Source organism: Mustela lutreola, chromosome 14 (genome assembly GCF_030435805.1).
Source record: "Mustela lutreola isolate mMusLut2 chromosome 14, mMusLut2.pri, whole genome shotgun sequence".
Taxonomy (NCBI): Eukaryota; Metazoa; Chordata; class Mammalia; order Carnivora; family Mustelidae; genus Mustela; species Mustela lutreola.
The window spans coordinates 36,766,677-36,782,153 of record NC_081303.1 but is presented as its reverse complement, the minus strand read 5'-3'; the positions used below and the strand labels follow the sequence as shown (position 1 = coordinate 36,782,153).

The following is a 15,477-nucleotide window of genomic DNA, read 5'->3' as shown; positions in this document are numbered from 1 at the left end:
AGCAGCAGTGGCAGCCTGGGCTCCCCGACTCCAAACCTGGGAGCCTGTGGGCGAGGCTCATCCCTGTGGGGCCAGTGACAAGTTCAGCCCCACACAAAGCTATTGTAAAGCCCCTATCACATGGCAGGCTCTGCTCGCCCTATATAGGAAATCTAAGGATTGAAGAACTGGGCAGAGTAAGGCGAAGCTCAAGGGACTCTTGATCTCGGGGTTGTGGGTTGACGCCCCACACTTCGAACAGAGCTTACTTTGAAAAGAAAAAAAAAAAAAGCAGGGTAATAAAAAATAAAACTTTTATTGAAGGAGCTAAACTTAACAGCGCTGAGTAACTTTTCCAAGAGGACACCTAGGAAAGTAAGAGTTAAACAGAAGCATGATCTAATTTCGTGCTTTTCTGATTAAGTGTAACAATTCTAAGTTGCCCGCTTCTTTTGCATTTATAATCCAGAGAGAAAAGTCCTTGACACGTTTCGTACCTTCGTACCTCTCTCCGCCCTCACCCGGCGTGAAGCGGACCCTGGCTCGAGCTCCGGATGGAGGACCCCAGCTGAAGATCTCCAGACCTTGCAGCCAGCGGGGCTCTGACTGGAGTCGCAGCCTCTCTCTCCCGCAAAAGGTGCGCAGGCCTGCCTCCGGCCGCCACCGTCACCCACCCTGGGAGCATCTTCTGAGGGGGACAAGACGGGAAACTAGCACAGCCGGGTCTGAACAGATTTAAGGAGGTTTTACCATAAGGACCTGAAAACTGCCGGACCTGCCCTCCCACTGAAGGGTCCTCCTCTGGGCTCTGGTTCCAGGAGGGAGGGCAGAGGCCACCTCACTCCTTCTTGCCCCCGGGGGCCGGGCTTCTTGTCAGCAGCTTCCCCGGGCTGGAATGGGTCAGTGTGGACACTGTGGGGGATTCCAGCTTCACTCTGTCCAGGAGGGTCTTCTTGAGGGCAGCAGGGGAGACCTTTTCTTGGTCAGCCATGGACTGCAGCTCTCTGCCAACAAAGCCCGCCAGGGGTTGAAGGACAAGCCAGAGCTCTACATGGCTTCCTCATGCATGTAACCCCCAAGTCTCGAGGACTGGACACCACCCAAAATCAGAACCCCAAATCAAACACGCCCCCCGAGCTATGTGTGAGTGACCACACATGTGTAGCTCCATATGCTATCGGTGATCACAAGGACACACAGTATGGACAGAACAGTTGGCGGGTCTCGAGTCACACACTTGTGCAGCCGCACCTCCACTATGCATCAGCGGCCTGGAAATCCTCTCTAGGCCATAACCTCCTCTTCTGTAAATGCAAGTTCCCTGCCCCCACAGGAACTGTGATAAGTGTTAAACAGAAAGGCCTGCAAAACCCTCAGTGAGACAGAATCCAATAATCCCTGCTTATGGACAGAGTTCAACACTGCTGAGGGACCAGAGACGGCAGGCTCCACGGGACGGGGCCCAGCCCGGGGGCACAGAGTGGGAGGGACTCACCGTGTGCGGATGCAGGAGGCCTCCACGGCATTGATGAGCAGGGAGCGGAAGCCGCCACTCTCTAGGAAGTGCAGGGCATGGATGGTGGCCCCCCCAGGGGAGCAGACGTTGTCCTTGAGCTGACCTGGGTGCTGCTCTGAGTCCAGCAGCATCTTGGCAGCCCCCTGCGGGAAACAGGAAGGATGAGAGAAAACAGCTTGGGCACCTTAGGACAGGCTTCTCCACAACCCCCTGCCCTTCCCCAGCCACTATCCAGCTCAGGGACCTTCCCCATCCCACACCCCAGTCTGGAACAAGCAGGCTGAGCATACTGACCAGCAAGGCCTGCGCCCCCAGGCGCACCGCCAGGCGCCGAGGCAGGCCCATCTTCACCCCACCATCAGCCAACGCGTCCAGAGCCATGAATGCCTGTGGAGACATTCACTGAGTCCTGGGGCAGCAGACACTCAGGGCCGCTCCCTGCAGTCTGCTGTCCCCAACAACAAGAACTAGCTCCAGAGGCTGGCCTCCTCCATCAGCTAGCTTCACCCCAGCGTGGGCAACACCCATAGCCCCAATCTGCCTGCCAGCCCATCCCACTGCCCTAGGTCCCCGCAGGGTCTCACATAGGCAGGCCCACTGCCACTGAGCCCTGTGACGGCGTCAATGAGGTCCTCTTCCACCTCCGTGCAGAAGCCCACGCTGCTCATGAGCTGCTCCAGGAGCTGCCCATCCTCCACCAGGGCGTGGGTGCCTGTGGCGTACACTGTGGCGCCTTCCCGCACCACCACCGGTGTGTTGGTCATGCAGCGAATCACTTTGGGGGCCGGCTGGAAGGCCATCAGCTTCTGGGATGAGGAGAAGACCCAAGTGAGTCACCAGGGCTTGCCATCCACCCGCACCCCCCAACCCCCAAACAAGCACCACCTCACAGGGGCAACCGGGGCTGAGATGGGCACCTTTTCCACAGAGCTGATGGTCACTCCAGCAGCACAGGACACCACGATGTGCCTGGCCTGGACGTCCGCCCCGATCTCGTCCAGGATGAAGGGGATAATGTGCGGCTTCACAGCGAGGAACAGGACGTCACTGTGCCTCACCGTCTCCTTGTTGCTTCTGGTCAGGTTCACACCCATCTTCTGCGGGAGGAGACTGCCCAGCTCACAGAGCCGGGCAGCCTCACTTGGCCCAGGCCACCCTCCACCCCAGGAGCAGATGCACTCTGCCAGGGGCAGCCTGGAATTCCCTGCCCTGTCCCTGCAGAGTCTGCACCTACGCCCTCTATGGACCACCGTGGCACGAAGTCTTCCCCAGTTGCTACTGGACAAGTGAGCTAGGTGCTGGGCAGGCACAAGCTTCCCCAAGGCAAGCAGGACGTGGCTGTCTCCCCCCCCCCCCCAGTCCTGGGCCCCCGAGCACCCCTCTGCCGGGTAAGTTCCCCTGGCTGTAAACTGGTGAGATGGGAGGCCCAGGAGGGTCGGCCCAGAGGGCAGGGACGCTTCTGGGCGGAGGTCGGCCCGGGCCGGCGATCGGCACGGTTCGGCTCACCTCGGAGCCCCCATCTTGCTCCCCACGCCCCTGCGCCGCCCTACCCTGAGCGCGGACACCGTGGGCAGGTCCATTTCCGGAGAGCTGGCTATGATCTTGTGAGCGGACAAGATGCCTGCGGAAGACAAGGCTCGTCAGCCCGGCACCGCGGCCCCCCGGCTCCCGCGCTGTCCTCGGGAGGGAGGGCGGACCCACACCGATGCCCCACGCGGGCTCGCGGCCCCCGCTGCTCCATGAGCCCAGTCCCGCCCACCAGACGCTCAGCAGTTCAGGCTCGAGGGGCGGAGAGCGTCCCCGGACCCTGCTGCGGCCCGCCCCGCACGCCCCCGCACGCCCACCTGCGGCCGTGAAGCCCCGCGCCAGGGCACAGGCCAACTGGCCGGCGCCGATGAAGCCCACGCTCATGGCGGCAGGAACCTGCCCGGCAGCCGAGCAGGACACACAAGGCCCGGCTGAGACACGTCCCAGTGAGCCGCACGCCCCGGAAGCCAGACCCAGGGAGCTGCCGGCAGCTTCCGGCCCGGCTCCCGGGACCCCTCCCCACTGCCTGCCTGGCGGGTGGTGCCGCGGGGCCTCAGGGGGGGCCCGCCCCACCCCGCCGGGAAGACCAATCCGCGGCAGGGAGCCCGGGCGGACCAATCTGTGGTCGCGAGCTCTGGAGAGGAGGCACCAATCCTAGGGGGGAGGAAGCCTCTGCTGGGAACTCGGGCGGACCAATCCGCGGCCGGGATCTCGAGCGGACCAATCCACGGCCGGGGAGTCCGGCCGTGTGTCCGCCCCGCGCACACGGGATTGGCGGTGGGAACAACCTGCGGGGTGCGAGGCAGCCCGGGTCTCCGCCCTGCGGGCCTGCCTGGGACCAGTTTCTGCCTTCGCAAGCGGGTGGGGCCCAGGGCGGGGATCCCGGCCGAAGACCGCTGGTGTTGTGTCTGGCCTGCAGGAGGGGAGGTCTCCGCAGGTCGCGGACTACGGGGTTGGATAGGGCCGGAGACTCGGACAGTCCCGGAGCGGCGGGAGCCCCCGCTGCCCTCCCCCTCCCGGTCTGTGGGGTGGGGGGCTCGGAAGCAGCCTGCACTGCACCGAACCTGAACTGCCCCTAAGAATCGGTCCTAACTAGGTTGGGGATCGGCCCCTTTCCTGAGCTCGGGAGCATCCGCGTGAACTGTAATCCACCCGGTTCGCACCGGAGACCCCCGCCGGCAGTACGGACCGCCCTGAGCTTGCCCTGGGAAGGCCGCCCGTGACTGACCCCAGGACCATGGTGGACCTGCCCTTTGCTGCCCACCCTCACTCCCACTGACCTCGGTCCCTTTGCACTGGCTTCATGCAAACCTGCATGTTTTCAGCACTTGGGAGACCGCCTTTGAGACGCCAGTCGGCTGTCTTCCCGCTCTTGGCCTCACTGAAATAAACCCCTTTCCCGTTTCATCTCCACTCCTTTCTCTGCCACTCCTTGATTTGGTGAGTGGTGAGTGGTGGACCCTGGTCCGGCTGGGACCGGCGGAACCCGGTGCTCGTGCCCCTCCGCGCCCCAGCTGCAGGTAGGACCCAGCCAAGACCGGGAGGCCTATGACTCCATCCCCCGAACCTTAATGTTCGCTATTAAGCAAAATAATATATTGATAACTTTTTCTGATTAGAAAAGGAGTTCATGCATATTGAGGAAAATGCAGGAAATACCAAAAAAAACAGTCAAAACAGTCTCATAATCAAACTTGCTAGGGATAGTTTCTTGGAAACTTTTTCAGTGGATATCCTTACATTATTATTGTCTGTGCATATGTACTTTTCCAACCTTGGAAGTAAATGATATACATACAGTTTTGAAACTTCTACATGAGATATATAATAAGCATTTCCCAATGTCACTGAAAAGTTGTTTAAAACAAGATTTCTGTGACTACTTAGTAATCCATTCTAAGGCTACCCCACATTAACTATTCTCCTGAAGATCAAAATTAGGTTTATTGAGGGGCGCCTGGGTGGCTCAGTGGGTTAAAGCCTCTGCCTTCAGCTTGGGTCATGATCCCAGGACCCTGGGATGGAGCCTCGCATCAGGCTCTCTGCTCTGTGGGGAGTCTGCTTCCTCCTCTCTCTGCCTGCCTCTACCTACTTAAGATTTCTATCTGTCAAATAAATAAAATCTTTTAAAAAAATTAGATTTATTGATTCATTCCATAGATGTTTACTGACCCAGGTTCTGGGGGTCCAGCCATGAACAAAACAAAAATCCCTATCTGCACAAACACATCAGTTTTTCAAGTTATTCAGGGATGCCTGGGTCGCTCAGTTGATTAAGTATCTGCCTTCTGCTCAGGTCTTGACCCTAGGATCCTGAAATCGAGCCTTGCGCCTGGCTCCCTGCTCAGCCGGAAGCCTGCTTCTCCCTCTGCCTATGCCTCTCTCTCTCTGTCTAATGAATAAATAAATAAAATCTTCAAAAAAATAAACTAATAAAAAAGTCATTCTTCTACTGTGAGAAAAATCTTTGTCTAACACTCTGATTATGTTCTTGATATCACATGTTTAAAGGCTCCCTGTGGTGGCCGTGATGACACCAGCATCTCAACAGTTCAAACTAGCTGAAGGAAAGGGGACTTTCCATACAGCCCTTGGGAAGGTACTGGGGAGCATGCCATCTGGAAGGGGCACCCGCATCAGGTAGAGACTGGGACTGGGGCCCCAGCACTGCCCGCATCCTTCCTCTTTCTCTGGTCTTTACTTGCTTCCATTTGGCCCTCCTTTCTGGGAGAAGAATCTTCGGCAGGCAGCCGGGAGGGTGGGAACTTCTGAATGCTGTCAGTCCCTCTGAGGGATGTTGGGCTCCCCATAGCCCGTTTGGAAGGCTGCAGGGCCCCCTTGTTTCCTGCCCCACCCCAGGAGGACCCCAACCTGGCATGACACGTGCTGTCCATGTCCAGCACCAGTATCCTTGGGCGCCCACTCTATCCATTTTACTCCATATGAACAGGCAAAGAGAAGACCAGAAGGAAAGAGGGGAAGCTCACCAAGCTTCCTGGACTGCCCACCTTCCCCTCTCTCCTTCTCCCTCCTCCTCCTCCTCCAGCTCTGTCAGGTGCTGCTGCCCTACCCCCAACTCCCTCCCTACTGTCCTGTTCCTCCCCCTCCTTCCTTCCAAAAGTGGATAATGCGGTCTTTGCTGCCTCCCCTTTTCAGCGTAACCTCCACCCCTCCCTCGCCACCCAAGGCCAGGCCTCCTAACTGGTCTAATTAGCGGCTCAAGGGTTGTAACAATGCTGGTGATCCAGGGAATGAGGGAGGATCCTGAACGGCTTCCAGCTTCCAGGGAATCCTACACCCAGTCCTCTTGACTCCAGTCCATCCTGACTTAGGGACCTCTCCAGGGAGGCACATTTTGCATGCATTTTTCTTTTTTTAAAAATTACACCAGTAACCTATGTTAATTGTAGAAACATTTTTTAATTTGATTAAATAAAAAAATGAATATTGCTTTTAATCCCAGCACCTAAAGAGATCCATTGTGACTCTTTGGAATGTAACTACATTCCCTTGTCCTATAAGCCAAGCACATCTTACACCTGATTTTTTTAAAAAAAGATTTTATTTATTTATGTGATATATATATAGAGAGATCACAAGTAGGCAGAGAGGCAGTCAGAGAGAGAGGGGGACGCAGAGCAGAGAGCAGAGAACCTGATAAGGGGGGCTTGATGCCAGGACTCTGAGCTGAAGGCAGAGGCTTAATCCACTGAGTCACCCCGGTACCCTGATTTCTTTTTTTTTTCTTTTTAAGATTTTATTTATTGGAGAGACAGAAAGAGAGCATGAGCAGAGGTGAGGGGCAGAGGGAGAAGGAGAAGCAGACTCCCCACTGAACTGGGAGCTCGATGTAGGACTTGATCTCTGAGATCATGAACTGAGCCGAAGGCCAAAGGCAGACACTTACTTAACCGACTGAGCTCCCCCAGATGCCCTTAAACCTGATTTTTAAAAAAACTTTTTAAATAATTTTTATTTTTTATTTGTTTAATTTTTAAAATTTATTTGACAGAGAGAGAGAGTGCGAGAGGGAACACAAGCAAGGAGAGTGGGAAAGGGAGAAGCAGGCTTCCTGCTGAGCAGGGAGCAGGATGTGGGCTTTGATCCCAGGACTCTGGGGTCATGACCTGAGTTCAAGGCAGACAACCGTTGAGCCACCCAAGCACCCCTAAACCTGATTTTTTTTAAAGATTTTATTTATTTATTTGACAGACAGATCACAAGTAGGCAGAGAGGCAGGCAGAGAGAGAGAGAAGGGAGGAAGCAGGCTCCCTGCTGAATAGAGAGCCAGATGGAGCAGCGTTCGATTCCAAGACCCTGGAATCATGACCTGAGCCGAAGGCAGAGGCTTTAACCCACTGAGCCACCCAGGCGCCCCACTAAGCCTGATTTTTAAAAGAAGTACAGTGTTCATGTTGTATGTGAAAACACTGTAATTACACCTCGCTTCTAGCAGACTTGGACAGACCAGCTTCATTTCTGTTGTTGCCATAGAAACGCACTGCAAATTTTGCATCACTGAATGAACCTATTGCCTCACAAGCCGCAGGTCAGAAGTTTGGGTGGGTCCGGCTGGTTTCTCTGCTCTGGGTCCCACAGGGCACATCAAGAGGGCAGCCGATCCGGGTCCCTCCCTAGAGGCTCTGGGGGAGAATAGGCACCATGACGCAGGCACCGTGTGACTGTAGCCTGAGGTCCCCTTTCCTGGCGTTCTCAGCTTCTGCAAGGCCCTCACATTCCTGTGCTCACGGTCCCCTCCATCTGCAGAGTAGCAACGGCAGGTCCCTCCCTTTTCATGGTTCAACTCTTTCTGGCCTTCTTCGCTGCCTCTTGTTGGTTCCCTCCTCCTGGGAGCTCCCAGGTGTGATCTGAAGCCGGTGCCCAGACACGGCAGACAGGGAGGGACAGAGGAAAGAGGTAACTCCAGATGTGTTGAACAAGCACAGGGAACTATATAGGAGACTTGTCTTGGGGGCCCGCTAGATGGTGGATCTCTGCCCACCTGCTTCTCACGGTTCTCAGATCGGCCTTAGCAGATGGGTTCCATCCCTGATGGTCCCAGCCCCACATCCCTGTCTCAAGGCTGTCCTGGAGGCAGCTTCTGGGCAAGGGCAACCAGAATCCACATTCCAAGGACAGGGGAGGGACTGAAGAGCTTCCCTCACCTGGGTCCAGCTCACGGGTCAGCCAGCACTCACATCTTCACATTGACCTTCCCTAAAACCTCATTTCTGTGCCTCCAGCAGAGAACGTTTTCTGCTTTGAAAGAATCCTGTGATGAGACTAGATGTACCTGGTCACTCCAGGCTCATCTCCTTGTCTTGAGGTCGGTAACCTTAATCACAACTGCAAAATCCCCTTTGAAATATAAAATGACTGTCACAGGCTCCAAGGATAGGGAGGCATGGGTGTGTTGGGGGAGAAAACCCTGCCTACCACACCGTCTCCCTGTGCGGAGGAACTCATCCTTCCATTCTGAAATGAGGCCGATCTCCTGGATTTTTTAGATCACAGGAGATTCTGGGAGCAGGCCCACTCTTGCCCCTGATTGAATGGACTGGCTGGGAGCCCCCAGACCTTTTAGAGCTGCAGATAGGTCACTGAGTGCTGGTGGAACCCTTTAGAAGGTATGGATACCCTTCTTATAAAGAAAACAGTGGTCTCTCCTGGTATTCACAGCATCCCACCTGGAAGGGCTTCATTCAGACATCTTATGGGGGTGATCTAGGCCTTTCTGTCCATGCCAAGTCCTCTCCACTGCCTCCAACCGTACACTTGTCATGTTCTCAGATCCCACCTGTCCAGAGATGGGCTCCATTTTCCCCTCCACTAGTTCATTGTTATTAATTAGCTTTTTAGGTAAAAACAGAGCCCAAGAACTTCAACAGCCAAACACAGGGAAACCCAGGTTCCTGGAAAGGTTACGTAAGGATGCTGCCAGCTGTGGCAGCTTCCAGGTGACCTGGTCACTAACGCCCATGTCCTCAACAGAGCATGCTTATGGGGACGGGGGCGGCCGTGCAGTGGGAAGGAGTGTTATAACCCATGCCTTGGCGTAGGGATTCAACAGATTTGCATTGTCCCTGCCTCAATTTCTTCATCTGGAAAATGGGAATCATAATACCTAGCTCAAGGAATTCGTTGCAAGAATTAAGTGACATAAGCTCTATAAAATTGCCTGGCACAGCACCCTGGCTTACAGTGAGGGCTCAGTAAGGCTTAGCTTGCTTGCCACACCATTGTCACCCCGGGTCCTGTCCCCATAACCACTGCCTGGGTGGGGGGGATTTTCTTCCAAAGAGATGGCATGTGTGAGTAATTGTTTACAATACTGGTTTCTTAGTGGGGGCGTGGAGAATCTAAGTGCTATAAATGAAAGCTTAATCTAAACCTAGTTATTGCCGTGTTTGGGGGTCTCAGTCACCCCCTCTCTTCACGTCATTATGAGATCTTGTCCCCGTCATTGCTCCCTTCTCTCTCGAGTAAAGGGTACCAGAAACTAAATGCAGAAACACAGAGCAAAACCATCACTTTATTTTGGAGGATTATCTACACTCAACTCTTTTGGCTACATTTTTAAAAAGTAAAGACACATGGGTTCTGGTGGGGAAAATTCTAAAACCATGGGGGAAATAATGCAACTATGCACAGGAAATGCTGGGGAATGGGGGCAGGGGGAGAGGTTAGGGCTCTCTGACCCCCAGAGCAATGACTCAGAGCTGATTCCCACCTTCTCCCTTTTAAGAGGAAAGGGTTACCCCATTGGCTTAAGGTCACAATTGTGACCCTGTTCCATCCAGAAACCAGGTGTCCTGACTCCCTGCCCACTGCCCCAGGTGGAAGCCCTTGGTCCTCCCTCCTAGCAATCTCTCAGGGGAGTTTGTTCACAAGAATCCTGAATGAGTCGGCGTTTTGGGGGAAAGGGTGTTCCTTTTTAGACCTCCTCCCTACCTAGGGAAACTGGGGGATTTTTTAAAGTTTTGTTGTAATTCCCATCATGTAGTAGAGTAAATCCATTTGTTTCCCCAGCTCACATCATAGGGCACATTGTACCATAGTCAGCTGAGAATTTGCCAGAGAACAGAAACTCCCAGCAAGCAGTCTGTCTGAGCCGGCTGCATCCTATAACAAGGAGGCTGGGATTTCCTTCTAGAACTCAGCAGTCAGAGCTGCCTTAGTGACTCATGTAAGTGCTTAGGGTGGGTGATGGTGCAGAAGAGGACAAGAAATGGAAGAACGCGCAGGAAAGGTAAAACAGGGTGCTGAGTGGGCCCAGGGGTCACCTGCTAAGGAGGAAATTAACACCTATGTCAAGACCTGTTTCTGTGCACCTGTCCAGCCCGACACCTGGGTGGCTATGCCCCCACCTAAGGCTCCAGCTTGCGGGGCACGGGTGCCCCGTCCCAGGAGCAGCTGCACCTCTGCACCCTCATGTTGGGCAGGCTGACCACCTGTAGCCTGGTCCTGCCTCCTTCCTTGACGCTCACGATCATGGGCAGCGAGGTCGTTTCAGAGGCGATGCACTGCCGCGGGCCCAGAAATGGCCACTCCAAGGGCAGGGGCCCCGGGGGCTGCTGGCAGGCGCCCACGCACTCGTAGGCCAGGAAGCCCGGAGGCTCCAGGACCCAGTTCTCAGCCCACTTCATCCCCTGCAGATCAATGTACATCTCCTGGCGGCAGCAGCGGGTGGCCTCGGTCACGGGCGCCTCGGGGTCACAGTCGCCCTGAGCTCTGAGAAGGGGGCGGGAGTAAGGAGAGGCAGAGGTCAGCGGGGGGCGGGGCGGGGTGGGGCATCTAGGAGGGAGCTTTACCATGCAGCACTCCTTATGTTCAAAAGGCTATTTGTGGCAAGGACGGTTAACTACCAACAGCCAAACAGTACCTCACAAGTGCCACTTGTCCTGAGACTGAAGGACAATCTCCTGCGGGCACTCACTCCCATGGGCACCCTGAAATGTCCCACTTGGACTGAGCTGGCGTTCCCCCTGTGCCTTGTGATCGGGGTCCCCCGTGGGGCCCGGGCTCCTACCCGTAGGCCCCCAGGTCCAGCGTGTGCAGCTCCAGCTGGGGCTCGCCCTGCCGCGCTCCCTCGGGCCCCTGGGAGGCGAAGCGCACCAGCTTGTGGGCGCTCGAGGCCAGCGGGCCCAGGTGCTCCCTGTGCACCGTCACCTGCAGGAGCAGAGGCTGGCGAGGCCGGCTCAGCTGCTGCCAGAAGGTCACCGCCTCTGTCACGTCGAAGGCCTTCCAGCCGCTCTCGTGGAGGGACACCAGCCTGCGACAGGGCAGCACGGAGACGGGAGCCTAAGCTGGGCGTTGGGGGTTTGCCCCGGGGAGCCTCCCCTCGCATCCCCTGCGCAGGAGCCCCTCCACCCCCTCTCCCCCGAGCTAGGACTTCCCTTCCCTTCCCTCCCTCCTCTCCCCTCTCCTCCCCTCCCATACACGCCCCGCCCACGCTGCGACCTCCACACCCCCTCCCCTCCCATTCCCTCCTCTCCCCGTTAGGAATACCCACCTGGAGTCCACCAGCGAGGTGCGGTTGGAGCTGTCTTCGCGGACCTGCAGCCACTCGACGGTGACGCGGGCGCGGGCGCTGTGCGGGGACAGTCGCTCGTGCCTGCGCAGCGCGGCCCTGGGCACCGGCTCCTGGAAAAGGCGCAGCACCGCCCGCACCAGCTCGCTGTTGGGGGGCAGCCGCCGCTCCATGCTGAACACCAGCAGGTGCGTGGAGGCCTCCGAAGCCAACCACCTGCCCGCCACCTCTGGAGACAGAACAGAGTCAGGAGACGTCTCCAGCACCAGGGCAGCAGCGAGGGGATCAGGATCTGGGGCCAGCCAATAGCAATTCCCTGGGAGTCCCCAGGGAGATCCGCAGGGAGGTCCCCAGGAATCTGCAGGATGGATGTGGGGGCTGGGGTTTGGCCTCAGGTGCACAGGCATGCAGTTTTCTGTTTTGTTTGTTTTGAAAAATATTTTTATGCTATTGAGAGAGTGCACGTGGGCCCCTCAAGGGGAGGTGCAGGGGGAGGGGCACAGGGAGAAAGAGGATCTCAAGTAGGCTCCCCTTCAGTGTTGAGCCCAGGAGGGCTCTATCTCAGGACCTGGAGATGATGACAACAGCCAAATTTAGGAGTCCATATTCAACCGACTGAGCCACCTGAGTGCCCCTAAGATTTTATTTTTTAAAAATCTCTATGCCCAGTGTGTGGCTCAAACTCACAACCCCGACTTCAAGAGTCACATGCAACCTTCGCTGGGCAAAGGATGCACAGCAAAACTGGGAGGGCAGTCACCTCTGCCGAGTCTCCAGGCCTCCAGGCACCCGTCCTCCCAGCTGGAAAGCAGCAGGTGTGGGTCCGCCCCTGGGCACTGAGAAGGGGAGCCCCAGCCCCATGGAGCTGAGAGGGTGCAGTGCCATTCACCTCTCCACAGGCTGACCTTGAAAATGATGGAATCAGCCCTTCCCTCTCATCTCACAAGCTGCCCCCAACTCTGGGAGGGAATCAGAGCCGGTTCTCTCTCTCTCTCTCTCTCTCTCTCTCTCTCTCACACACACACACACACACACACACACACACCCGCCCCCGTTTCCAGAGAAGCCAACAAGCTCAGAGACGTCGGGAGACTAGTCTAGGGCAGGACGACAAATAGCAGAGGGGAGCCCCAACCTTCCTCTCTTGCCTCGGCCTTGGCAGTGGGGCAGCTCCCCCTGGGCCTGAGCGGCAGGGCGCTCGGGGCAGACAGAGACCCCCTTCCCCCGAGACGCAGCGGTCCTCACACACAGGGGCCCCTGCCCGGGCGTCCCCAGAACAGGCTCCTCCCATCTTCGCCCCGCCCGCCCCCAGCCGGGACAGGGGCGCGGCGGCAGGGGGCCTCACCTCGGAACCTCTGGCTGAACCTCTTCCCTCGAGAGCGGACCCCGTGGCTGCGCTGCAATAGGGCCACGTACTGGGCCATCACGTGCGCGGGGGTGACCAGCTCCTCCACGTCGCCTGCGTCCAGGACGGGCGCCTCTCGGAGCTGCAGCTGCCGCAGCAGGGTGCTGAGGATGTGCTCCCCGCTCAGGGCGGCCCCGGGGCCCGGCAGGGGCAGGGCCCATAGCGCCCAGCACAGCCACAACGACCTCATGGGGTGGCGCTCGTGGATAGGAGCAGCGGCGGAGCAGACAGACCTGTCCCAGGAGGAGGCTTGAGGAGGGACGGGGCTGGCTGGGCTCAGGGTCGGACTGGCTTTATAGGCAGCCTGGGGCTGAGCCTGGAGGGAGGGAGGCCACACCTCTTGGACCCCCTGGTTGCTGAGCAGCCAGACAGGTCCAGGAGCCTGGAGGAGGGGGCCGTGGAGAATGGGCAGGGAGGCCTGTCTGGATGCCACACCAGCCTGGGGCCTCTGGCCATGGCTATGGCAGTTCAGAAGTGACTTTAGTGCCTCTTAAATTTCCCTGGCGCTACCCTGGTCCCAGCCTATGAAAAAGTGGGCCTATTCTGTATCAACGAGAATCCTATCAGGCGTCTGTTGAAATCCCTTTCCTGGAGGCCAGTCTGGGTCCCGGTGTGTTGGTCAGGAAGGAAGGAGAGCATTCTCCATTCCTGCCTGCTCTGGGCCAGGCCCCATCCAGCAGTACTCACAGAAGCCCCCAACCCATCTTCCCCTACTCTCCATCCCTGTGGGACCCCTCCTGCTCCTCTCCACAGACACTCCGAAGACTGAGTCCTGTCTGTGATTAAGGAAGCCACTGCCGTCAGGCCTGGCTCTCTGGAGGTCCCAGGAAGGGCAACTATGCAAGTGTCTTCGCAGTCCCACAGCCGAGGCCCATCAGCTATGCCAGTCGCTCTGGGAGCACTACATGGCCTAAGTCTAACCGTGGGCTCACACTGGCACTCAGGGGGACCGGGTCAAGGGACCAGGACCTGGAAAGTGAGACCATAGTTGCCCAGAGTCCTGTCTTGTCCAAAGCCTTAGGTACTGAGCACCTGGGCTTGGGAGCCTTCCAGGGCCTCTGAAACACAGGGTTTAGACTGGCTGGGGGCACATATGGGGCCTGTGCACCTTGCTGGCTGTCGGACCTTCTAGCAAGTTCCTCAAGGCCTTCGTGACTCAGTTTCCCCAGCTGAAGGAGGTGCGGTCATAATTGGGTCTCCTTCGCAGGGCTAGTCTGGAGAGCAAACACACTAGCACACGGAGAACATGCATCCCAGAGCCCAGTATAAGGGTTGCCCCCCCTTATTACCAGTGGCTGTTCTAAAAATGGCCACGACTAGAACAATCATTCCTTGGGTGCTCCCCATGTCCCAGGCCCTGAGCAGGTGTTTGCAACCGGAGAGGAGTCAGGTGTCCTCAAGCACCTTTCAGAGGCAAAGTCAGAACACCGCTCAGGGAAGGCGCAGCACAGAGAACCCATCGGAGAGCTCACTGCAGCTCTCCTGCAGCCTGAACCCCCTGGCACCCCGAGGCCCCATGGGCCACCTGCTCTCTCTGGGTGGCGCAGCCTCTGCCGCCTGCTCTGTCTGGGCCGCACAGCCTCTGCTGGGAGCCAAGGTGTGGCTTTTCTCTGCAAGTGATTAGCAGGGACTTCCTTGCTGCAAACATTTGGGCCTTCCTTAAGTCAAGCCAAAAGGTGCAGAAGTGTCACATTCGCAGGCAACCCAGGACCTGTGGCCCTTGGTCCCTGGCAGCCATCCTGAGCTGCTGTTCTATAAATATGCAGCGGTCCGCCACCCTCGACACTTGCAGAGAGGAAGCCCGGTGGCTTATCATGGGCCAACGATGCCAAGGAAGTAACACCCGGGTTGCCCCTCGCAGGCCAGGGACCCCTTCCTGGGCCCCCAACATCTAGGCCCCAGGAGCCCCTGGGCCTAGAAGTTCACAATGAGGCCGTGTGGCCCCCTGTGTTGGTTTCAACAGGGACCGGTGTCCCAGGGCTGGGGAGGTCAGGCCCCAGTGCTGCTGCTCCCAGGCCAAGTGGGCATGGGTACACAAGGCTCTTCCCCTGCCTAGGAAACAGCTCTGGGCTGAGAACTCCTGGGAATCCTCAGTGGCCTGAGCACCTTTTGCACCTGGGATTGCCAACCAGTACTGAAACTTCATTTTTCCAAGAAGAAAGTAAATGGGAAAGACAGTCCGCTGTTGGGTTCTCTTCCTCCCCCAGGCCTGTCCCTGGGCCCCGGGGTGTGTCTCCAAACACAGAGATGGGTCTATAGCTTTGGTCTCAGTGGGGACTAGAACTACCAGTCAACACCCAGCATTTCTGACTAAGGAATGGGATTCTGGAACCCGGTGCTCAGGGAGCCCCCCAAAATGCTTCTAGATCCTGGGGGCCTCCCCCAGGAGAGCTTGGCAACATTTGGCACACCAGAGGGTTTGCCCAGCCAAGAGGCCCCCTGCTCCTGCTCCCAGCTACTCTGTTGACTCAGAAAGCTGAAGGCCGCAGCGCCTGCCCAGGCCGATCTGCCCCACCCCCA

General features: G+C 57.2%; 2 protein-coding genes across 2 annotated transcripts; both read right to left on the bottom strand.

The window, feature by feature from the left end:
• Positions 1-276: 276 nt before the first annotated feature.
• Positions 277-3,554, bottom strand: PYCR2 (pyrroline-5-carboxylate reductase 2). Its single transcript, XM_059145590.1, has 7 exons — positions 3,340-3,554; positions 3,046-3,116; positions 2,413-2,592; positions 2,080-2,301; positions 1,790-1,882; positions 1,475-1,638; positions 277-983 (listed from the first exon to the last, which is right to left on the bottom strand). Exons 1-7 carry the CDS (start codon positions 3,404-3,406, stop codon positions 818-820), a joined length of 963 nt encoding a protein of 320 aa, XP_059001573.1. The 5' UTR covers positions 3,407-3,554; the 3' UTR covers positions 277-817.
• A 6,023-nt stretch (positions 3,555-9,577) lies between these two features.
• LOC131814771 (left-right determination factor 1-like) lies at positions 9,578-13,147 on the bottom strand. Its single transcript, XM_059146050.1, has 4 exons — positions 12,898-13,147; positions 11,535-11,781; positions 11,172-11,294; positions 9,578-10,645 (listed from the first exon to the last, which is right to left on the bottom strand). Exons 1-4 carry the CDS (start codon positions 13,145-13,147, stop codon positions 10,390-10,392), a joined length of 876 nt encoding a protein of 291 aa, XP_059002033.1. The 3' UTR covers positions 9,578-10,389.
• Between the last annotated feature and the right edge of the window lie 2,330 nt (positions 13,148-15,477).